This window comes from Solanum lycopersicum, chromosome 3, assembly GCF_036512215.1.
Source record: "Solanum lycopersicum chromosome 3, SLM_r2.1".
NCBI classification, from domain to species: domain Eukaryota; kingdom Viridiplantae; phylum Streptophyta; class Magnoliopsida; order Solanales; family Solanaceae; genus Solanum; species Solanum lycopersicum.
The window spans coordinates 63296086-63320770 of NC_090802.1; the positions used below are offsets into that span (position 1 = coordinate 63296086).

At 28.8% G+C, this 24685-nt stretch overlaps 3 protein-coding genes across 3 annotated transcripts; all 3 read left to right on the forward strand.

The window, feature by feature from the left end:
* Positions 1-432: 432 nt before the first annotated feature.
* On the forward strand, positions 433-4786 carry LOC101253074 (putative UPF0481 protein At3g02645). Its single transcript, XM_004236405.4, has 3 exons — positions 433-687; positions 2811-3059; positions 3140-4786. The coding sequence occupies exons 2-3, from the start codon at positions 2830-2832 to the stop codon at positions 4584-4586; spliced, it is 1677 nt and encodes a 558-aa protein (XP_004236453.2). The 5' UTR covers positions 433-687; positions 2811-2829; the 3' UTR covers positions 4587-4786.
* Positions 4787-7503: 2717 nt separating this feature from the next.
* LOC101264199 (F-box protein At5g07610) lies at positions 7504-9333 on the forward strand. Its single transcript, XM_004235868.5, has one exon. The coding sequence runs from the start codon at positions 8004-8006 to the stop codon at positions 9273-9275; it is 1272 nt and encodes a 423-aa protein (XP_004235916.1). The 5' UTR covers positions 7504-8003; the 3' UTR covers positions 9276-9333.
* Positions 9334-19295: 9962 nt separating this feature from the next.
* On the forward strand, positions 19296-23934 carry LOC101263891 (uncharacterized). The gene is made up of 9 exons (XM_004235867.5): positions 19296-19782; positions 20518-20702; positions 21340-21521; positions 21629-21913; positions 21995-22053; positions 22133-22169; positions 22261-22332; positions 22844-23159; positions 23336-23934. Exons 1-9 carry the CDS (start codon positions 19689-19691, stop codon positions 23714-23716), a joined length of 1611 nt encoding a protein of 536 aa, XP_004235915.1. The 5' UTR covers positions 19296-19688; the 3' UTR covers positions 23717-23934.
* The last annotated feature ends 751 nt before the right edge of the window (positions 23935-24685 follow it).

Here is a 24685-nt window from a genome sequence, read left to right on the forward strand (position 1 = left end):
TCCTCCTTTTCGATAATATGTGTAACAAGTAATTTCTGGCTTATGCCTAATGAATAGGAGCATCTGTTTTATGCGACTACGAAACTAACGTAAGTTACTTATTTTATTTATACCAAGTAAAGTTTGATAAGTCTGTTTAGATAAAATTTAATAGTTGAGTAAAGTTTTTTGTGATATTTATTCAAAAGAGAAAGTCCAACTATATTTGTTGTCTATTTAAGCAAGTGTTAAAATGGAGAGGCGCAAAAGTGATAAAACATGTATCAAAACAATTATATCCAGTCCAATGAATGATCCTTCCATTGTACGAGAGAATAATGACTTTGATTACAATTCTTCCCTAGCATTGTTTGATGCGAAATTCAAATATAAAGGAAGCTTCCGGGATCATAAAAATTAGTATTTATCGACTGTTTTTGTAATCCCAAAATATTTCGATTTGTTGTCACAAGCACACAGTTTCTTCTTAAATGAATGAGTGACCTTTCATTATCTGTTTCCATTATTTATATATACTTAAAAATAATAAGCACCAAGTTGGGTTGTTGAGCATTTGGCTTTAGAGGGCATTTGGAGCTTTTAATATAATTTTCATTCGAAAAATGCTCATTTCTTAAGTTTTCGGTTTCTGAAAAATCACCCACCAATTACCAGCAGCTAGGCCTCTCTGGCTTTTAGATCTCTCAGGTAATTCATAAAATTAGTGAAGATACATGTAAATTGATTTGAGTATCAGTTAGTAATGATGTTCAGATCAATTTACACGCACCTTAATTCATTTTAAAATTGAATGTCATTCTAATACCGGATTTATTTGAACCCCGTATTTCACCTCTCATCATATGCATAATTGAGACTTTGAAATTTGAGATAGACGCATGATAAGATAATTTTAGTTATCAGCTACATCACAATATATATATATATTGCTCTTAATATAATGAGAGTTGGAACACTTCTTTTCCAAATTCAAACGATTGCTATGCTATAATTTTTATTTATTAATATTTTTTCACGGATGTTAATAGTTAATGAGAGCCAAGAGGCCACATAAATTAAGTTTCGTTTATTTTAGATACCTTATGTCATGCCTCATTGTGTCAATTTAATACTTTCTGCTGAGATGACATAGCAAGTGTGATACACTCATTGGATGAGCGTGTGAGAGCCTCATTTATCATTTTTTTTTCTTCTTCCCCATATTTTGACTATCATTTTCCAAGGTTAAACTCTTTTCATGGTAAAATAAATTTGAAGATGCCACAAACAAAAAGTGAATTCTAGCGTCCATAAATTTTAAGCTTAAATACTTCCACATATTTTATTGTCATTCTTCCTCCTCAAAATAACTTGAGAACAATCAACATAAATTTTAAGAAAAATAACACATTTAGAAATGAAAGGAAATCATATTTTCAATTATGAAATCCTACCTTCACAATAAACAATTTTAGCGTTTCAATTCATTTGTATGTCTTCTTACATCATAATCACGGAAAAAAGTTCAAATCAAATAGATAAACTATATAATTTTTAGTAGAAAGATTAGGACTCCATATTTATGTACTAAAGTAACAATTGTTGAACTGCATTGACCAAAAAATACAGCAAAAAAGGAAAAAAATTAATAATACCCTCGAAAAAAATCTAGCAAATGCATTACCAAATTCACTAAATCAAGCATTCAAACATTAATCTATTAGAATAAAAACGTTCTTATCTCACAACATTCACAAAATGACAGAAACAAATAAACTAAAAAAAGTTTCCTCTTTTGACACATTTGGGTGAAGGAGGGGCCGGGGTGATGGTGGGTGGATAAGAAAATCTGGGTGAGAGAGAGGGGTTTGAGTTTGAGGTTTGAGGTGGGGGTGAGGTAGTATAGAAGACAATTTGGGGTGGAGGAGTGCATATAATTTTCTTTTTATTAAAAATATTTTCTTTTAATTATTTGGTTAAAGAAATTTCATATGTCAATGAGTTATTGGTAGTTTTTTTTCTACGCAAAATTCATCTTTTAATAATTAATTTTTTTATATATGTCACATGTCTTTATTTAATATGTCATATTGACACATTATCGATGAGTGTATTACACAAATCTAATAAATTTGACAGATTGTAGAAAAATTGTCAAAATAACATAGTTGTGCATAATATAAAGTGTCTAAAATGAACAAAACTTAGCTAAATTGTCTAAGTGAAAAATACATGTCAAGTTTAAATGATCTGATGGGTTCTCTCTAATATTTTTTTATATGTTCTTTGACAATTTTTGCCTCTGAGATAAATTTTTAAAATTAAATTAGGCTCAAAGTTTATTCAAGTTGTAACAAAGTAAAGCCCCCCCCCCCCCCCCCCAAACTCCCCAAAAATAGACACCCAGACTTCGCCGGGCGTGATCGCACCAGAGTTGAATGATGAATTATCTCACATCGATAATTAATGAATCATGGGCTCACGACTCGAATTATTTATTTTTTTACTAATAATAAATTTAATTAGTACTAGTATCAATGATTGTATTTTACCTTATGGGTTATGCATTATTATTATTATATAATATAATTTCACGGCTGCTATATATTTTTACAACTACTTTACACTAAAAACATGGGGAAAACGAGCTTAAACTCATTTTGCTGGGCCAAACAAATAAACAATGCCTTCATTCCATCTCACGTTTTCTAAAATTTGGTGAAATTGCACTTTCTATAAACAGCACTTAATTCTATAAATTAAAACTCCATTTGTCTTAACTCCACCATTCATTAAATTAACCAAAATTAACCTGTTATTTCTTTGTTCAGTAAACAGAGAAATTAAACCATGTCCTCTTATCCGCCCCGCGCTATGGCTTCAAATTTCGATGAGGATCGATGGATTATTCAAATCCGTCGAACACTTGATGAAGAACTCGAAGAATTCAGTGAAATTCCAGTCTGCATTTTTAACGTCCCCAAATCCCTAATGGTTTCGGACCCCGATTCTTACGTGCCCCAAGAAGTTTCATTAGGTCCTTACCATTATTGGCGTCCAGAACTATACGAAATGGAGAGGTATCGTTAAATTGTATGATAAATTGTTACAGTACGTTTGTTATGATATATCATATTGAATTATGTGACACTTTAATTAGGTATAAACTTGGCGCTGCAAAGAGAACTCAGAAACAACTCCAAAACATCAAATTTCAACATCTTGTTGAACAGTTGATAAAATTGGAGTCCAGAATTCGCTCATGTTACCATAAGTACTTGAATTTCAATGGCGAAACGTTAGCCTGGATGATGGCTGTTGATGCCTCTTTTCTACTCGAGTTCCTTCGAATTTATGCTGTTAAAGAAGGTATGGTTCTAACACGAGCAATGTCTTCCTCTACGATGTCACATTTAATTGATGTTGCTGGGAGAAAATCAGCACATAATGCTCTTCTTAGAGATCTAGCAATGTTGGAAAACCAAATCCCACTATTTGTTTTAAGGAAAATTTTAGAACTTCAATTCACATCTTTAGATCTGGCAGACAATATGCTAATGTCTATGCTAGTAGGTATCTGCAAAGAACTTTCCCCTTTCAAAATGGAGGAAAAAATCAGAGAAGTTCAAGTCACAGAATCCGCTCATTTGTTGGACTTTTTGTACCAAATGATCGTGCCTAAATTGGAATTACCAACTTCTGATACAACAGAAGATCGCGATGATCAGGATCAAATCGATACCCATCAATGTCAAAATAATTCCTTTGGAAAATCAATTCATGTTAAACAATTTGTAAATGAAGTTTGGAAGATACTTGTTAAAGTAAACAGAGGACCTGTACGTCTTGTTAAAAGATTAGTACTTTCGAAACCTATGAAAGTCATGTTCAAGTTACCATGGACACTAGTCTCAAATATTCCAGGACTAAAACTATTAATTTTGCCAATGAAATGCCTATGCTTCTCACAAGAAAAAGCAGTAGAGAATCCTGAAAATGAAAACGAAAACGAAAGTAATTCACCTTTAGTGGAGGAAATAGCTATCCCTTCAGTAAGTGAACTTTCTAAAGCAGGGGTAAATTTTGCAGCCACAAATGGAGGAATCACAAGCATAAGTTTCGACTTTAAAAACATGACATTTTATTTACCTACAATCAACGTAGATATAAACACGGAGGTAATTTTAAGAAATTTAGTAGCATATGAGGCGTGTAACGCGTCTGGTCCATTGGTTTTTACTCGTTACACAGAGTTAATGAATGGGATTATTGATACGGAAGAGGACGTAGCATTGCTTAGAGGAAGAGGGATTGTGTTGAACCGTTTGAAGAGTGATGATCAAGTTTCGAATTTGTGGAATTCGATGAGTAAATCAGTGAAGTTAACAAAAGTTGAGTTGTTGGATAAAGTGATTGAGGATGTCAACAAGTTTTATAATGGAAGATGGAGGGTGAAAATTGGGAAATACATGAAGTATTATGTGTTTGAATCATGGCAGTTTCTCACATTCTTGGCTGCGATTATGTTGTTGATGTTGATGACTTTGCAAGCATTTTGTTCAGTTTATAGCTGTGCTCGTGTACTCCGTATTCAAAGCACTAGTTAGTAACAAACAACAATATATCTAGTGTAATTTCACAAGTCGACTTTAGGCTGACCCTATTTTACCTTCGTGAGATAAATATGTAGTTTTCTTTAATTGGTAAAGTTTGTAAGAAGCTTTAACTATAGTTATGCATATTTCCAAACATATTCTATCGGTTTTATATAAGTTAATTATTATATTAAAAATAATTGTTTATATTAGTTGTCCACCTTATTAACTCAAAAAAATATTAGTTAATTTTTTTCTATATTATTCTTACGATTAATTTTCATTTGGAAGTGTAAATTTGTTTGCGAAATTCTCAAGAGGTGAATTAATAAAATTAGATTCTTAGTTATGATTTTTAAAGCATCATACAAAATAAAGAGTGATCAATTAATTTGGAACTAGGAAGTGATGTACAATAATATCTTGGTCCATTTATAAATACCTAATATTTTTTTTCTTTAATCCTAATAGTTAATCAACTTCATGAATCGTCATCCTAAATCCTTTGAATGCTTAAAATTATTATGTCAAGTCTACAGTTTGAGGCTTGACTCGAGGAGATCAAGACACGATAGAATAATCCTTTTGAAAATTGACTTATTTTTTATTATAATTTTATTTTTTAATGTAAAACTTAATTAAACATCGATAAAACATGTGATATTTATCATATCATAATGTCTTTTAATATTTTATGATCAAAAAATTGAACTCTCAGTAATAAAATAAAATAAATGGGTGTTATTAGAACTTTTTAAATCGTAGTAGCAAAATTAATAGTGGTAAATGATAATATATTATTTTGGTCGCAAATAGAGTTGGTCCTCTGCATTAATAAGTCTCATATGAACTTCACAACTAATTGTCCTCTCAACTACTAACTCAGGGTTCATTTTCCACAAAGTTCATTATTTCAAAATAAATTTTAATTTTAAAAGATAAAAATAATTATTTTTGTCATATTTTATTTTAGCATAAATTATTTATGTTCTAAATTATTTCTTAAAGATTTTATATTAAAAATATGAAAATAAAAATAAATAGAAAATAATACACTATAGAAATCAAATAATTTCATTATTTCCTTTCTGAAAAAAATGTATCCTTTTCCATAAATTAATTATATATTACGAGCATCTAAGGATAATCTCCTTTTCGTAGACAAAATTTTAAATACATGATACACCATGTGATACGTCACATACCTTTAAATTATCCAAATAAATAGATCACATTAGAATATTTTATTTATTAAATTAATTATTATTATTATTTTTGGTCAAATTTTGAACCCAAATAACACAACATCTTACGTTATCCTTCCAATGTAAACGTCACAATTACTAAAAACTTCAGAGACCAGTCTTTTAACAATTTCGAACTAGTCATTAAATTAGAAAATATATAGTTTGAAGTTTTATGACAATTTATTTGTCTTCGATTGTGGCGGCAGAAAGAAAAATATTCAACAAGCCTTTTCATTTTGCTATATATTACCTATAATTTATTTATTTAGATGGTAGTGTAGCTTTTCTACGGATTGTTAAAAAGTCTATATTGATAAATATATACGGTGCACATGAATAATAAATATATTAAATGTGTTAAAATTTAATTTAAAAAATATTTCAAAACATAAAATAAATATCTTCAGCAAATCCAATTTTACGATAATTCCAAATGAATCAACAAACTCCTTCGATCTTTGAGTAAATAAGTATCTTCAAAAATATCGTTATACTTCTACGTTAGAAAAAGTGTTAGTACTATATATACACATTTTTCATGTTCTTGCTTAAACCTTAGATAGAAACAAGTTTCTTTCATTTTCTTCTAGAAACTTTTTGGATTCTAACTAAACATGATACAATAGGAACCAGAAAATTAAATATTAGGGCTTTCCATTATGAATAATTGAAAATACGTATGATTTGAAAATCTGATTTAAATTATTCTTGTCGTTACAAATTATATATGAATCATTCTAATAGAAATTAGAAATTATACTCCTCTATTAATGTGTAAAATTTCTAATAAAATACTTATATTATATATTTAATCCTTCGTACTAATAATATAGATACTAATAATAAATTAAATTATTTTCTATAATATATCCTCGGTGGCGAATTTATAAGTGAAAATTAGGAGACAAAAATTTATCATATCTTTATTACATATTTTATGTATATATATTCTTCTAGATATAATTAGTTATTTAACATTTATGTAATCCCCTTGATTGAAGACTGACCAGCGATTAATTCTACTAAACTACTTTTCCCCATCTTTTAGATTTGAAAATTGACTAGGGATCAATTAATATTAAACTACTTTTTCCCCATCTTTTAGATTTATCACCATATAAACTAGCATTCTTCTACTTAGATTTTTTTTATTAGGATAATTATAGAATATATTATTTAAACCTACATATATCCACCAAACCAACATATTATGATAGTAATCAGAAATTTTGTGTTCAAAGCATTTTAAAATAAAATTACTTTTTTAATTTTCAATATGAAATTTTTTAAAGCGAATAAAAACCTAAACAATTTAAATACTTTTTCAAATGCGATTCTAGATTACTATAATGTTGACCATATTGATCAGTCATACATAATTTATATTTGACCCTAATCTTAGATCTAATTCAAAGATATCGTCATGCTAAAGACTTTGGAATGCTCAAATTAATTATATATTTGGACTGGTTATTCAAACAGTTCGACGCTTAGCTCTTGTAAGCAGAATTTCAACATTTTGGCAGACAAATGACATTATAATTTTTAGAATAATGACAATTGAAAGGAGTGGCTGGCAATATGCATGACAAATATTTCACAAAAACAAACCACTTGTCATTATTTGAACTCGCTTCATAACACCTATAAATAGGCATTTCGTTTCATGAGAATGCACCAAAAAATATTTTATTTTCTTTCTTTTACATAATTCTCTCTCTTTTTATACATTTTTCAATTAGCCTTTGCTTTAATTTCGTTTCAGAATAATGGCTAACACGACTTTTACTCAGAGTAATTCGTCTTAGAACAGTGATTAGCGCGATTTTTACTCAAAGTTATTTATTTTAAAACAATGATCAACATGATTTTTACTTAAAATTATTTATTTAATAGTGACCAACACACCTTTTACTCAGAGTTATTTAAAAGGCTCTTTATAAAAATAGACTAAAAACAGAAAAAAAACGTGTGATATTTTGGATACCATTAGATAAAGTTTATAAACTTCTCATAGTTATATTTTTTTATGGGTTACAAATAAAGTAGGGCAATTGCATTAATTAAATATTACTAACTCTATCAATTTGTAGGGACAGAGACTTACAACTGGCTGCTCTTAATATATAGAGTGTCCAAGTTCACTTCATTAAAATTGATTTCAATTTCCAAATCAAACACCATGGTTTCCGGCGACTGTACTTCGTTCGGCGGTGCTATTGCTCCTATCAGATTGACCGTTACCCACTCCCGGAGTTACATCAAACAGCTGAACCATCACTTACCGGTTTCCTCGGAAATCTCCTCTTCATCGGAGCAAATCGCCGGCAGTGAAGATCTTTTAACTGAAATATTCCTCCGATTACCCCCAAAATCTCTACTTCGTTTCCAGTGCGTATCTAAACACTGGCTTTCTCTTATCTCTAGTGCCCATTTCCGTCGACTCCATACTCGTCGGAATGCTACCTCCTCTGCTTCCACCGTCGGCGTTTTCTTGTGCCGACACCCAAATTATGATTTTCTTGCTCTTAATGATGAACGGATATCTGAAATGGTTCGGATTTACGACCGTTTATCCGATTCGCGTGGTAGCAGAGTTGTGTGTAGCATCAATTCTTGTAATGGGCTTCTATGCGTTGGTTTTAAATCGGATGATGCTAAGACGGATTTTTATATTTGTAATCTTACTACCGGTCATCAGAGGTACATTCCGGTGCCGGAGACTATGTTAGTGAAAAGTATGAACTTAGCATTCGATCCCAAGATCTCCGACGATTACTATGTTGTTTGCGTTTGGCTCTCTGTTTCTGAAAACCGACTCCAGTTCTCTGTGTATTCATCTGGATCTGGGATTTGGAGACACTCGAATGAGCACTGTAATAAAGTGGATTTATGCAGCTATGGTGGGGTTTTCTGGAAAGGGGCTGTTCATTGGTTTAGCCAAACAAGCCCCTTTTTGTGCTTGCAAGTTGATAATTGCGTGTTTAAATCAATGCCTAGCACCGATATTCCTCAAGGACAGTGGTACAGAAATATAGAGTATTTCGGAGAATCATGTGGTTGTTTACATCTCATTGAGATTCATAAGCCACAAGATATACAGTTTGATGTTTTGGAATTGAAGAGTGACTATTCTTGTTGGTTTGTAAAGTATCGAGTGAATCTTGAATTTTTGACCAATTTGTATCCGATTATGGTGAATCAAGAAGTGTATCCTCCTGAAGATTACAACTTTCCATATGCGTTCAGTACCCTCTGTTTTCTAACAGATGAAGAAGACAGAGCAAGGGTATTGATATCACTTCCGGGGACGATTGTTGTGTTTGATATACATAACGGGACGGTGAAAGAGTTAGCTGATATACAGCCTCATTCTTTCAGAAATTTCATTGGTGGTGCTCGGTATGATTGTTTTGATGCCTATAAACATGTTGAAACACTCGCTTTTGTTTGAGTTTCTTGTATTGTTTTTTTCTAGTGTTCAATAAAACGATTTACCTCTTGCAGTTCTAGCTCGGATAATTCTCATTTCTTTAAGCTAAGAATTCAAAGCGTCAGTTTAGTTGAAGATTTAATTTTATGATAGCGTCAAAGAAGTTATTCGATTATTATTATAATTTACATTTTAATTTAAAATAATCAATTTTATTAGGTCTTTTTTAAATTTATAAAAAATGTATCGCTACATATAAAATAAAATAAAATTGCGAACAATTATTTTTTGAAAAAACAAATAATTGTATGATCAAAGATCTCATTTCCTTCTAGAACGAATTCTCATTTCACGTGAAGGTGAAAGTGAAACACGAAGACGTGTGACCATGGGCCACCAAATTATATTAAATCTTGTTTCTGGTCCACCTTTGGGCTTTGGGACACGATCCTAAAATGAATGGCCACAAAAATTATTCTAAAATATACTATTTCCGTTTCATTTTAAAATTTGAATAAATTTAGTTTTAATAGTAAATTTTTTACAAATTCTTTTAATATTTTGATTTATTAATCTATTCAAGAAAAGTCAAAAATTAGCAAATTTATAGATGAAAATAGAACATTTTTAAATAATTTCTAATACATTAAAAGACATTTTAAAGCCTTTTTTCATATAAAAAAGTATAAAGAACGTATTGTCCTATCAAAGTTACTTGCACTGCCTAGTACCTACTAACCATTTCAATTATTGATTCATAAATTAATGGTTCTTTTGACTCCCCGTTCTTAGGATTTAACGTAAAATTATGACGAAATACATCATTATTTCGTTAAACTTATATTTTTTTAAGTAGATATTTTAAATTTGTGAAAATTCTATTACTCCACGAAGCAATTCAAATCCACAATAAATACATCATTTTGATATATTTTCACAACAATTGTAATTTCACATTGAAAAAGCTCGTGAAAGGGTAAACTTGCAGCCCCAAACCAATGGAAAACTTACATATGGCATTGTTAAGCCAAAGTGAAGAGATCCATGTTTTTCTTCCCCAAATCACCATTAATGGTTGTTTAGATCTTTTCTCAACAGCAAGAGTTGGTTCATTACTACGCAAAGAAAATTTCTTTTCTATATTTTCTATCATCAAGTTCTAGCAATCCATCTTAAGGCCTTTTATTAGAAAGATCTACTTAACAACGACATAATCTTGATCAATTTTGCACTTAATTACCTTTAAACAAAAAAGTTTTAACCCGTTTAAGTTTACATAGTTTTTTAAGAACAAAAGTATCAAAGAATCTACTCGTACAAATTAAAAGTGTGAATTTCACTTATAGAACTCAAATCTAATCTTGATTTCGAAATACCCACAAAGCTAAAAAAGATTGAACTAATTTTTGGGAGAAAATTTGAAATCAAACACTGAACTAAAAAATAACACACAAAACTTATATAAATATATATTTATGAGGAAATTCAAAAAAAATAATTTTTTAAAGGGAAGTAAAGCCAAAGAATTGGAAAAAGAAATTGGAAAGGATGAACACGATTCTTTCTTAAAAAAATTTATAGGTTAAAATGGAGTTAATACCTCAGATGGTCACTCAACTATGCACTCTTCTCTCAGAAAGTCACTTAACTTTCAATTTTCACTCAAAAGTCACTCAATTATTGCTCTCTTTCTCAGAAAGTCACTCAACTTTGAATAACTCAAAAGTCACTCAACTATCCACTCTTTCCTCAAAAAGTCACTCAATCTATTAAATTATTTTTTAATTAAAAATTGTTGATATTAATTATTTATATAACAAACCAAAATTTTTAAAAAATATATTAAACCATTTAGTGATTCATCCACCTAACCCGACCCATTAAAAAATATGATATGACCCATTTTATTTTGTCTTTAATCCTAAATTAATTCCTCTCTTTAAATCTTCAATTAGGATTAAAGACAAAATAAAATGGGTCATATCATATTTTTTAATGGGTCGGGTTAGGTGGGTGGATCACTAAATGATTTAAATGGTATTTTTATTTTTTATAAATTTTGGTTTGTTATATAAATAATTATTATCAATAAATTTTAATTAAAAAAATAATTTAATAGATTGAGTGACTTTTTGAGGAAATAGTGAATAGTTGAGTGACTTTTTAATTAAAATTCAAAGTTGAGTGACTTTCTGAGAAAAAAGTGCATAGTTGAGTGATTTTTGAGTGAAAATTGAAAGTTGAGTGACTTTCTGAGAGAAAAGTGCATAGTTGAGTGACCATCTGAGGTATTAACTCGGTTAAAATGTGTGTGGGTCAAGGTTTTATCCGACCCGCTATTAAACAAGTAAGAAAAAAATAAAATTATTTGGAGGCTGAAACACACACTGACACACACATATTATGAGAGTGCAAATATTGTAAAAATTATGTATTTAAAATTATTGAAAATAGTTGAATGAGATAATAGAATTTCCGCAAACTTTAGATGTCTACTTCAGAAAAGGATACAAATTTGATGGAGTTATTATGTATTTTCTCTAAAATTACAACTATATACAAAATAAAAAAAAACATACTCTCCTCATATTTAATTTATTTGTTGATTTTCATTTTGATATGAAAATTTGATAAATATATAATAGAGAACTGTAATTTTTTTAATATAAATTTGAATACATTATATGAAATTAAAAAATAGTACACATTTTTTTAAAAAAAAGTGAAACATGGAGACACGTGCCATCAGTGATAGTAATTATTTTTCTTGTAGAAGTGCAGCCAAGTTCAAAAAAAGACCACTTCTGAGTCAATCTTGAAATGAATTGGCACAAAGAGTATACTAATTAATTAAAATTGTCCTATTATATGCTTTTAATTTCAATCTACTTGCACTGGCTGTTAACCAATTCAATCATTTCATGGAAAAATTGATCTTCAGATCCCACACTTATAGGAGTAACAAAAAATATACAAATATACACAAAATAAAATATTTAACTTTCCTCGTTTTAATTTATTGGTTCATTTAATTTGATATAAAAAATTATTAAAACAAATTTAATAAAGAGAATATAAATTATTCTTGTTAGTTATCATATCAGAAGAGGCACACCTATACTATCAGTTGTGTGAGGCTTTTTTTTTACTGCCAACTGTAAAAGTTGAATCCGTGTTTTACTATTTTATTCTCTTTCATTTTTATTACTTTTCTCATTTATTTTAAACTTTTTCTTTACTTTCTTTTTTTCTCCTTTTTCTTTACTTTCCCTTCCTCTATACGTTATATAAGAATTTTTCAGACTTACCCAAAATGTCTAATATGTATATTTTATTTGTATAATATTATATATTTAAGGAAAAATTAAAGTGAATGTAACAATAAATTTTCAATCTAATATTTGAATAAAATTGAAGGTAGTAAAATAACTATTAAAAAAAATAAAATTTTGTAATATTAATTTCATAAATTGAATCTTTTATTAAAGTGAACGTGACAAGAAATTTTCAATGAAATTGAAGATAGTGAAATTACAAATAAAAGAACATAAAATTTTGTATATTAATTTCATGAATTGAATTTTTTATTTTTCTATAAATATCTTATAGAACGATATATAAGGAATATGAGAATTTAGATATTTTGTGAAGTTATTTGTTTTTGCGTTTGTTTATAGAAAGATTATACATTGATTTAAATTTTCTCATCATACTATTCTCCTACTTAATGGTTCATAAACCACTTTGTTCTCTTCATGTGTTTCTCGTTATAATAATCAAATTGTTTATATTTATTCGTAATTTAAGTAATATTTTTTTTTTAATTGTTAAGAGTGCATCTTCATGTTCAAAATATCTTATATTTATTAATTGATTATTTTTATTTAAATCAAATATCATCAAGACATAGTATATTGCAACTAATTTTGTAACTTTTTGTCAAAATAAATCGTTAAAACGAATTTAACATAGTAATAACTAAATTATTAGATAATGCATAACGTTTTTTTAAAGATCCTATATATAGCTAGATCAATCTTTTTATATTATCATATATTTTCTAAAAGTCGACGAAAATTTTATTGTAAAAAATAAAATAAAATTATAGTGATGAAACATCTGACTTAACTTATTTGACTTCATTTCAATCTTTATTTTTTTTTTTTAAAAAAACAAATTATTTAAGTTAATTGAAAAATGATCCAAATTAAATCACGGCTAATCCTACCAAAATTATTAAGTTTCAACTTTTGATAAATAACTATAATTCAGAAGAAAAAAAAATAAAATTTCAAAAAGAAACAAGAAAATATGGAAGAGGAGAAAGAGAATAAAAAAATTGGAGTCTTTCTTGTTTTGGTAATAGAACCATACACATGACAAAGAATGAGAAGATCATATATAAGTATTATATGTTATGTAATACTTATGTGTCTCACGTGATAGAATGTGGGGCCTCCAATTATTTGCGTTTCTTTTTAGTGTTGTTTGTAGGCAGTAAATCAGTTTAAATTAGAGAAATATAACTTTGGTTGACTACTTATATTATAAAAAAAATAGAAATAACGAATGGGCTAATTCTGTAATTAAATAGAGCTAGCGATAAAGTTTGTCGCTGAATTTTATTAGCGACAACTTATTATAAACTTCTATCACGTATTAGTGAATATCCAATAAGTTTGAGTTCGAAGTCTAAAAGGGTGAAAAATATTAATAAAAATTTTAAAACGGTATAATTTTATTTTAACTAAATCAGTAAAATCGCTGCTATTTGTTAAATTTAATTTTTAAAAAAATAAACAAAAGGGAGCGATTTTCAAAATAATTTTTTTAATTTTTTATTTTTTGCTTCTTTTTTTTAAAAAAAGATTTAAATCAATTTTTTTTTATTTTTTTAAATAAAATCACTTGCAAGGCAGTGATTTTTAATTATTTTTTTTAAAAAAATCAAATCGCAATCGAGGCAGCGATTTTAAATTAATTTTTTTAGCGATTTGATTTTAAAAAATAAAAAATTTAATTAAAAATGCTGTCTTGGCAGCGATTTGATTTAAAAATAAATAAATAAATTTTTGATTTAAACTTTTTTTTTTAAAAAAAAAAAAGAAGCAAAAAAGAATATAAAAAAAATAATTTTTGAAGTTAAGTCGCTGCCTCAGCAGCGATATATTAAAAAATTATTTTAAAAAAATTATTTTGAAATCGCTCTTTTGGGAGCGATTTTGTTTAAGTTTTTTTTTTAAAAAAATTAAATTTAACAAATCGTTGCCATAGCAACGATTTTACTTTTTCCGGCGGACAAAATCGCTACTTCGTGAGCGATTTTACCGTTTTGATTAAAAAAAATCATGCATCATTTTGAAATTTTTGTTAACATTTTTACCCTTTAGGTTCCGGACTCCAATAAGTTTGTAGCTGATTTCAATTATTTTTAATGATGCATGAATTCTGTAATATATATCGTGTTCTATGAAATTATTTGCATTACATCATTTGGAAAAGCAGATCATTATTATGACAAAATATTTAACTTGTGGTTTTATTTTACGAAACCTACTTATAATGTTGTCTATTTGAAAGATGATATTTTCAATAATATTTTCTTCGTATTTAACATACAAATCTAAAACCTTATATTAAAAAGGGAACCATCCGTCACTACACATTGATATTGATTTATAACCACATTCATGAAGATACACACGTGAAACGTGCAAAAATTAAATTATATATATTTTCTCTTAAGGTCAGATTCACATAAAGTAAAAGAAGATATTTTTCAAACTACTATTCTTAAAACAAAATATAGGAAAAAGCAAAAAGCAATAGAAATTGGATAGATAATTAGCTTCATTAGCGTCATTATCGACGGCGTAATAAAAGAATATATGCTTATTAAGATAACACTTAAAACTCGATCTTATCGATTTAAATGACAAAATCAAGTCTAATCTCATCATTATTAAATTTAATAATAATAATATATACTTATTTGATTACTCTTAACTTGTACTTATATTATTAAATAAATAAAAAGCAAACATCATCAGAACACGTGAAAAGTTAATTATATGTAGACCATCTTCATCTTTTTGAATAAATAATGAAGAGTAAGCTATTGTGCACAAGGGATTAATTAGAAAGTTCTAAGAAAAAATATTTTAGTATCGAACACTATACTGCTATGTCTGTCATATTTAAAACGTGTAAAAATTATTCGTTCAGATGAGTTGTGCTTTTCGTATAATAAGACATCAGTTTTAAATAAATTATTTGATGAAGTGTATATTAATAATGCTAAATAGAGAGAGTTAATAATATCTATATAAACGATGCATGTATTAATTATATATAAATTATTGTTATGTATTATTTAATTTAATACATTAAAAATAACATGTATTGCATAAAAATATTATTTATAAAAATACCATTCACTATAATGGTGAAAAAGATATAAAGAAAATTTTGAAGAACAATTAGATTTTTAATCATACTAATGTGCACATTAAAACTATTTACGATATAAATAGCCAAAACTGACATAAAAAAATAATATTCTATGGATCTTGCTTAATTTGTTTGTTTAATTTGTTTGGTATATGCACGATAAATAAACGTTTATTGCTTTTAGTGCGATTTTTCAATTAACAAATTACGAAGGATTAACAACAAATAAAATATTAACATTATATTGACGAATTGAATTATGATTCATTATTTCGATTTAATTAACACATCCATTTTGATCAAAAACAAATAATACTTATTATTATTATTATTTTGACTCTTTTAATTCGCTTAAATATTGCTCAACCGTCCATTTGATATCTCTCGAGTTGGGCTTTCATGAGACTCGTACAAGTCGGGTCACTCTGCTCTTAACCGAACAGATCACTTTTGCCAGCAGATTAATGGGCCACTCAGTTCTTTTAGGCCCGTTAGCAAATATCTTTCGGAAACTCTTTTTTAGAATGAAAATAAAATAAGTATCGGAATGAATCGAAATACAAGATTCTGAAGAAAGAAAGAAATATGCAGTGAAAAAATACATAAATATAAATATGTTTCTTAAATAAAAATTCATTTGGCATATATCTATTGGAACGAATGCAAATTAATAAAAAAATTTACAAATTTAATTATACAAAATACAAAATAAAACTATAACGAATACAAATAATATGCATATTAGAATGAATACGAATTAAAAATTGTTAGAAAATTCCGAGGAAAAAAAAGAACAAAACATTGTGAGAAAGGCATACATTTGAGTTTTTCTTTTGAAAATGTAACCGATGAAAAAATTGAATGATATTTACTTTCTTTTTTTGAAATATTCTCTCTCTTGATTTTCTTTCTTTTGTTGTTAAATCATTGTATTCTTTCAAATTAGATGAATTGAAAAAAAAAAACATAAATTAGATATATAACAAACTAAAATATTAAAACTTTTAATAAATATTAAAAATATGGCTAAGAGATCCTAATAAATGCTAAAATATTGATATTTTGAAAACTTTCCTTTTTGAGAAAAATTGGATCTAAATCAAGTTCATAATAGTCACATTTACTTTTGATCAGCAAATATCCAAAATTTAAAAATGCAGTTCATAATAATCACATTTACTTTTGATCAGCAAATGTCCAAAATTTAAATGAACTTTTGTTTATCATTTGATAGAGAGTTTTGAAGCAACCGCAAAATTGAATACATAAGTTGTGGTATAATTGTGATATTGCTTTATCCTTAATCAAAATTTTCGAGTTTAATTTTTGGATACATTAGGAATGTCACCTCTAAATGGATTTTTTTTTGTATGATTTGAATTAAATCGAAACTCTAACACAGACATCTAACACTAGGTGAAAAATTCAAAAAGGAAAACTAATGATTAAAAGGCGGGCTTCCATTTGATTTGAGAGTAGTAAAAGTTTAGTTGATGGCCCATTTGGTATGTCATATGGTCCATTTGTTATGTCTAAACAAAAAATATGTGTTTTTAAGTGATTAAAATTGCAATTACACTTTATATTCAAAGTTGAGATTTCTACACTGTACACAAAAATCCATAAATAAAAATAATTTAGTCTTTATTTGTTATAATTTACGATCAATATACAATAGATAATCAATGAGAAATTACTATTTAATTTGTATGTACATAGGAGATCGATAGCCATAAATAGTTATGACTAAGGTCCATGAAAATATTTTTTTAATTCGACTAGTCAAAACTTTTAAGATTTTTTAAAATTTTACTTCTTTAGTTGTGAACAATTATCAAGAGTATGGAAAGAACATTATAATATATGGAATATTTGTTGTTGAATTGATACTGAATTTTGGACAAAATGACAAATACTGGTTAAGAAAAAATGTATTAGAGTAATTATTATAATTAATTGAGCAAGCAAAGCTTTGATTTGAACATTCGGGTTATATTATTTTATTTATTAAAAGACAAATAGAGAATAATCAAACATTAGTTACAATATTGTTAATTACTTTAAGGAAGAGCCATTTGTAAATGGTGGGACTAAAATATGTCTTGCTTTGGCATTTATTTATGTCTCTACATTTTTTATTCATTTAAACTTTTAATTTAAGATAGGAACAAGTCAATTTCGATTTAAATTTAAAAAAATGAAATATAGGTTTTTAATCAACTTTTGTTGAGCAGAATGACCTAAGTAAGATACAAGTGGGTAATATTGTTTTGTCATGGACTTACCTGCTCATATAATTTTCCAATTGATAAAAATAATAATAAAACATCCAATTCTAGCCGAATAAAAATAATTTATTTGAATACAGACCATGTTATAAATCTATTATTATTATTATTATAATTTTAGGAGCAAATAAATAGTCATTAATATGGATATATTGAAGTAAAACCTAAAAATGACAACATAACATTACAAAGTTTGAAATTGAGCAGGCCAAGTAGCCGTTATCTGTACGACGAACAATTAATAGAATAAGGACCCATTAGGCAAAAATTATGAAATTTGAAAAAAAAAAAGTGTTCTTAGTCAAAGCGAAAAATAATATTTTAAAAGTAAAACTATGTTTGATCAAGAATACAATTTGTAGTAATTTTCTCTTTATCAACTTAAGTAAAAATATTGGTAAACTTTTTTGTAAAATTTTTATAGTCAAACATGATATCAGAATATAATTTTTTTAAAAATAAAATAAAAAATACTCTTACAAGAAAACATATATTTATTATGAATATAATTTGAAGTTATTTACTTAATTATTATGAGTGAAAAATAAATATTTTATGAAATTGAAAATCTAGATTTTTTCAATATTTTAAAATCAAACGTAATATCAAAATTTAAATCACGACTTGGGTGAAATATATTATATTGATACATATACGTCTTGAGTTTTATAGGTCAACAAATTTTAATAATGACTTTCTTAGTGTACTTAAGCATATCTTCTATTTTTTCCAAAGTTAATTATAAATCTCACTTTAGCTAGACAGTTACTTGTAACCTACTCCACTTAAATTATTACTCAGTTAATTAAATTAAAATTCTTCATGTCAATAACATTAGGTTTATGACTAGGAGTAGCATTAGTAAAGTAGTTTCTTAAAACAGAAACAAATCATACGTATAAAATAGAGTTTATCTAGTTTAGAACAAAATTATTCAAAATAGTTATGGAGCTTTGTGTTAATTATAATTTATGTGACACTTTTAATTTTCTCTATTTTAAGAAAATAATATCCTTTATATTATAATTAAGGATGATGTCAAATGGCCAAAAAATTTGACCAAAAATTTAAAAAATTTGTAATATTTTTTTTCATTTTTAAATAAAAAATATTCAAGTTAAAGCGTTCAAAAAGATAAAATAATATAATGTGCAATATATTATTGTAACAATATTTTTCGACCAAAAAAATTTATTTTTTTTGGATCACAAGTTTCAATTTATTTTTTTTTTAAAGAAAAACTTATTCCCAATTAATGCTTTTTGGGCTTTCTATCTCATGGTCAGTGTTGAATCCCATTATTATTATTATTGTACTAAATTTGAAATTTACCTGGAAACACGTCAAATTGAAATGGAGTGTTTATATATGCATAGACAACTGTCGTTTTAAAACAAACCAAAATACCGAATCGAACAAGTCCACCACCATGCTTCTCTTCTCACACGTCTTTGCAGTTTGCACTATGTTTTTTAGTATAAAAATTAATGTCTTATTACTATAATATATAAACTATATGCTATAAACCAAGAAAGAAGACAAGGTGTATGATTACCCGTTCAGCTTCCTTCCCTAAAAACCACCTTCTTGTACAACTGGATATTTGTTTGGTGGATAACCACACAAAAAACTCAAAACCCCAACAAGAATTCTCTAAAGTTGAAAACTTGCTACTCCCACAAAAATTAAGACAGTCATGTCCTACACAAAAGTTAACTCAATTCCCCTTACTGTTGCATTTTCCTTGCTCTTAGTATCTGCACTATCACTTTCAAATGCTCTGGTTGATGGTAAGCCATTGTTTTTTTTTTCCTTAAAGTTGTAATCTTTTTGCTAAATTGGTCTCTAATTATCTAGGATTGTTTTTGTTTTTACCTTAAAAGATGTAATCTTTTACTAAATGGGGTGTTGATTACCTAGGATTGTTCTTGTTTTTTGCCTTAAAGTTGTAATCCTTTGCTTAATGGGGTGCTGATTACCTAGGATTGTTCTTGTGTTTTTGCCTTAAAGTTGTAATCTTTTGCTTAATGGGGTTGCTAATACTTAGGATTGTTCTTGTTTTTTCTTAAAGTTGTAATCTTTTACTAAATAGGGTGTTAATATCTAGGATTAGTCTTGTATGGCCCTAAAAGTTGTAATGTTTTACTAAATGGGGTTGCTAATTGCCGAGGATTATTTTTGTTTTTCCCCCTGAAGTTGTCATCTTCTTTGCTAAATTAGAGTTGCTAATTAGCTAGGGTTCTTCTTGATTTTCCCTTAAAGTTGTAATCTTTTACTGAATGGGTCGTTAATTACCGTACATTAATTCTTGTTTTGCCAGGAAGTTGTTATCTTTTTACTAAATAGGGTTGCTAATTACCTAAGATCATTCTGTTTTTCTTCTTAAAGTTGTGATTTTTTACTAAATGAGTTTGCTAATTACCTTGGGTTATTCTGGGTTTCGTGTTTAACTTGTCATCTTTTCCTAAATGGGGTGCTAATTACCTAGGATTATTCTTGTTTTCCCCACTTTTTCTTGTGAGTAGATGTTGTGAGTGAGCCAACACATGGCGTGGTTACATCAGTAAGTAAAAGGTTTCTGGCTGAGAACAGTGCTACTGGTAACTCATCTCTGGTACTGGCTGCTGAAAGAACCCATAGAAGAGATCCACTTGAGGATCGGAGTTACTATACTGGTGGATGGAACATCAGTAACGATCATTATTGGGCTGTAAGATTTCTTTTCAGCCCTTAATCTCATTTATTCGTTCTGTTGAGAATTTGGTTATTATTTAAATCTTCACATTTGATTGTTCTTATGGTTCTTTTTAGCATTGTTTTGGGTGTTTCAGTGATTGTTCATATGTGTTGGCAATTGGCAAATGTGATTATGCATCTCCATATGGGGAAGAGTTCTAATTCTGATAGAAATGAATGAGCGAGAGAGAGAATATGACCCCAACAATTCCTGTAATTATAACATTTTTATACCTTGTCATGCAGTTTTACTCTTAAATTCTTTAGAGACTGGCATATGCTGGATTCTTGACTTAACAAATTACAATCACAGCTGGATTTTATTGGAGTCTTATTTTACTCTTTACTCTTAGAAATGGATTTCACTTAGAGATGAATTTCTCATTCTAAGGCCATTACGGTTTCACTTTCTTAGATTTGTTTCCAGGCTCAATTTGCTTGTTAACTTCATTCAAACAAAATTGGTAGAATTTCTCAGGATGGTCTTTGATGTGTTTTCTGGTTGTCATCATAGATGCCAATATGCCATGTTTTCAGTCATCTCTTCAATATTTTTTGCTTATAGACTTGACGACCTAGTGACTATCTGATAAAAACTTTTCTTGATACAGTCAGTTGCTTATACTGGTGCCCCTCTTTTCATCATTGCTCTATTCTGGTTTTTTGCTTGTGGCATTTCCTTGTTCCTAGTTTGTATCTGTTGTTGTTGCTGCCGGAGAGGACGTTATGGTTATTCTCGAGCTGCTTATGCACTTTCGCTTATTTTTCTCTCCGCGTTCACCATTGCTGCAATGTAATCATTCTCTCGCTCTCTTCCTCTTTCTCTCTCCATCATCTCTTTTTCATTACAAATCGATTCATTGTATGGATTTATCACTAATGTCTGCATTGGTATATCAGAATTGGTTCTATCTTTCTGTATACTGGACAAGGGAAATTTCATGACGGTACAAAAGATACATTGGATTATGTTGTGCAACAAGCAGGATCAACGGTTGACAATTTAAGGAATGTGTCAAAAATTCTGGCTGTTGCCAAGCATACTGGAATTAGTCAAATTTTTCTACCTCAAAATGTTCAAAACAACATTGACAAGGTTGACACCAAGATCAGCTCGGCTGCTGAAACTCTTGAAACGGAAACTGAGAAGAACAAGAAGGATATTATGGTTGTCTTAGACTTGGTGTAAGCACTTCTTGGTTAATCTCTGTGAACTACAGTGAACTTGTGATGTTTAACCAATTTCCATGCTGTTATGCATTGCAGGAGGCGAATTCTCATCATTGTTGCTGCTGTAATGCTTGGCTTGGCTGCTCTTGGTTTCTGTACGTTCTATGCTCTTTCAAAGTTAATACTCTGTTGTACATATTGACTGACAATTATCTTGTTGACAATTTGCTGCAGTGTTATCTATACTTGGTCTGCAGTTTATTGTATACATGTAAGTGTTATTACTAGAACAAATACTTCTCTGATAACAAGGAATTGATTATATACTTTTTGAAGTCTAAAGCACTTTTGTTATTTTGCAGTCTAGTCATTATAGGGTGGATCCTTGTTGCAGTCACATTTATCTTATGTGGTGCATTTCTTGTTCTTCACAAGTAAGTTATATTGAGTTGTACCGTTATCTGTCCTACCATGCTTCTACATCTCTTATGTTCGAACCCATCCATGTCAACCTTCCAGAACAAAATAAAAAGATAGAGAAGACTAATAAAACGAGGAAAAATTATACCCCTTTCGCACATCAAATCAATACAGCTGTTACGCTGCCTGTACTAGATATTCTGAAACCTCCTTATGTAGTATTGTCTTCAACATATATGGAAATTTTTAGTGTTGCTTGGACTCTCCAAAAATGCATACCTTTTCGGATAATCTGACATACACCTGACAATATTTATCAAGTGTCCGAGCAACATAGACAAGAATACATCTTTTCTGTTGGAACATTTTTTACCAGAACAAAGCATTCTTACTTGTGCTCTTGAAAGGTTCATAATTCTTCAAAGTACAAACTTAATTTTTAGTACTGTTAGCTTCTATTTTTGTTTGTGACTTTGTTCAATATATACTTCCAAAATTTCTAACGATAGTTTTGTGTATCTTAAGTGCAACGGGAGACACATGTGTGGCCATGGATGATTGGGTAAAAAACCCATCGGCTCATACAGCCCTTGATAAGATAATCCCTTGTGTGGACACTGCTACTGCCCAAGAAACCTTGTCTCAGAGCAAAGAGGTCACCTACCAATTGGTTGGAGTCACTAACACTATCATCACCAATGTTTCAAACATCAATCTGCCTCCCGGTGTTTCTTACAACCAATCTGGTCCACTGGTCCCTAATCTCTGTAATCCGTTTAATTCAGATAAGACAGACCGAAAATGTGCAAGTGGTGAAGTGGAACTTAGCAATGCCACACAGGTATGTGAACTTTTTTCACTCTAAGAAAAATAAACAGTGAAGATAGAATTCTAGGGAGAACACCATGTCCATGTTTCGAAAATCTAATATCACAGTTCGCATTGAGGAAACAACGCAACGTGTTTTGAGATATTTGTTACAAACTGTATTCAGTAACTTCCATTGTATTAATGCAGGTTTGGAAGAATTACGTTTGTGAGGTTTCAGCGAGTAATGTGTGCTCCACTGTGGGCCGTCTAACCCCTTCTATGTACGACCAAATGACTGCTGTAGTCAACGTTAGCAACGGCCTGTATCATTCTGGGCCATTCCTTAAGGAACTACTCGACTGTACTTTCCTCCGAGATACCTTCACTGTCATTCATGACGAACATTGTCCTGATTTGAGTCGATACAGCAAGTGGATCTACATCGGTTTAGCTCTGGTCTCAGTATCAGTAATGCTCTCACTCGTTTGTTGGGTACTATACGCAAGAGAGAGACGTCACCGTAAGTATACCAAACTTGTTGATGCTACATCTGGTCAAGAATCTTTAGCAGGGAAAAGCCATGGTTGAGTTTTCAAATAATTTTGGACCTCGTAGTTATCGACAAAACGTTCATATATTTTCTTAGGTATATATAGTATGTTATATGGTTTCTAATATTAACGTTTGTTTATTACAATACAAGTCGATTAGGGACTTGTAGGGATTGTTAGATGTTGTTCATACACTATTCAATCTAGGATTGTTGTGTATACAGGACATGTATATCAAATTGTGTGTTTTTATTATGTCCCTCGCGTTTTTATCAAATTGAATTTCAGACTAAAAATAATGTCACATAAATTATGAAATAAAGAAAATGTATTTGGATTTTAAGGATCTATGCTTTAAAATTTAGCTAGGTGGGAAGAAACTAATTAAGTAAATGGAAAAGATCAATGATTGCCTAAAATTATTATTATCATTTTGGATTAGGAGCATTATAATGTGGTGCCATAATTTAAGGTATTTTGTATAGGGAAAACTGTTAGTTGGTGCCTATTACTGTTAGAATAATAATTTACATTGCCACTCTTCATGTTTAAGTGTAGCTCATGCCTAATTTTTACATAATTAGGGACCTACTAAGTTGAAATTGAAAGAATATTATTATTAATACTTTATTAGTACAAGATATTTGGTAGCACTCATTTCAAATTGGATCGTGAAGAGGACGTCAAAATATCTTCTTTTTTATTTTTTACTTTATTAGGTTAAATAGCTTAATTAAACGACATAATTTTAATATATCTCATTATTATTGACTAATTCGCTTTTAGCCTTTTCCATTTCTTATCTATAATAACGTGGTCCTAATTAAAACTCATACGAGAAAAGTGTTAATTAAGTTATTCTATCATGTTAATTTTATTTGAAATATGTAATCACGGTATGTAGCTATATTGGGTTCATCTGAACTCAATATTTTTAACGTAAAAGATAAGGTTATTTATAAAAAAATATTTAAAATTAAATATGAGTTAATAACTTTTAAAATAA

Coding starts and splice junctions, on each gene's coding strand:
- LOC101253074 (XM_004236405.4), top strand. CDS start 2,830: ATGTCCTCTTATCCGCCCCGCGCTATGGCTTCAAATTTCGATGAGGAT. Junction 3,060..3,139: donor GAACTATACGAAATGGAGAG/GTATCGTTAAAT, acceptor CACTTTAATTAG/GTATAAACTTGGCGCTGCAA.
- LOC101264199 (XM_004235868.5), top strand. CDS start 8,004: ATGGTTTCCGGCGACTGTACTTCGTTCGGCGGTGCTATTGCTCCTATC.
- LOC101263891 (XM_004235867.5), top strand. CDS start 19,689: ATGTCCTACACAAAAGTTAACTCAATTCCCCTTACTGTTGCATTTTCC. Junction 22,054..22,132: donor CTTGGCTGCTCTTGGTTTCT/GTACGTTCTATG, acceptor AATTTGCTGCAG/TGTTATCTATACTTGGTCTG. Junction 22,333..22,843: donor GCATTTCTTGTTCTTCACAA/GTAAGTTATATT, acceptor GTGTATCTTAAG/TGCAACGGGAGACACATGTG.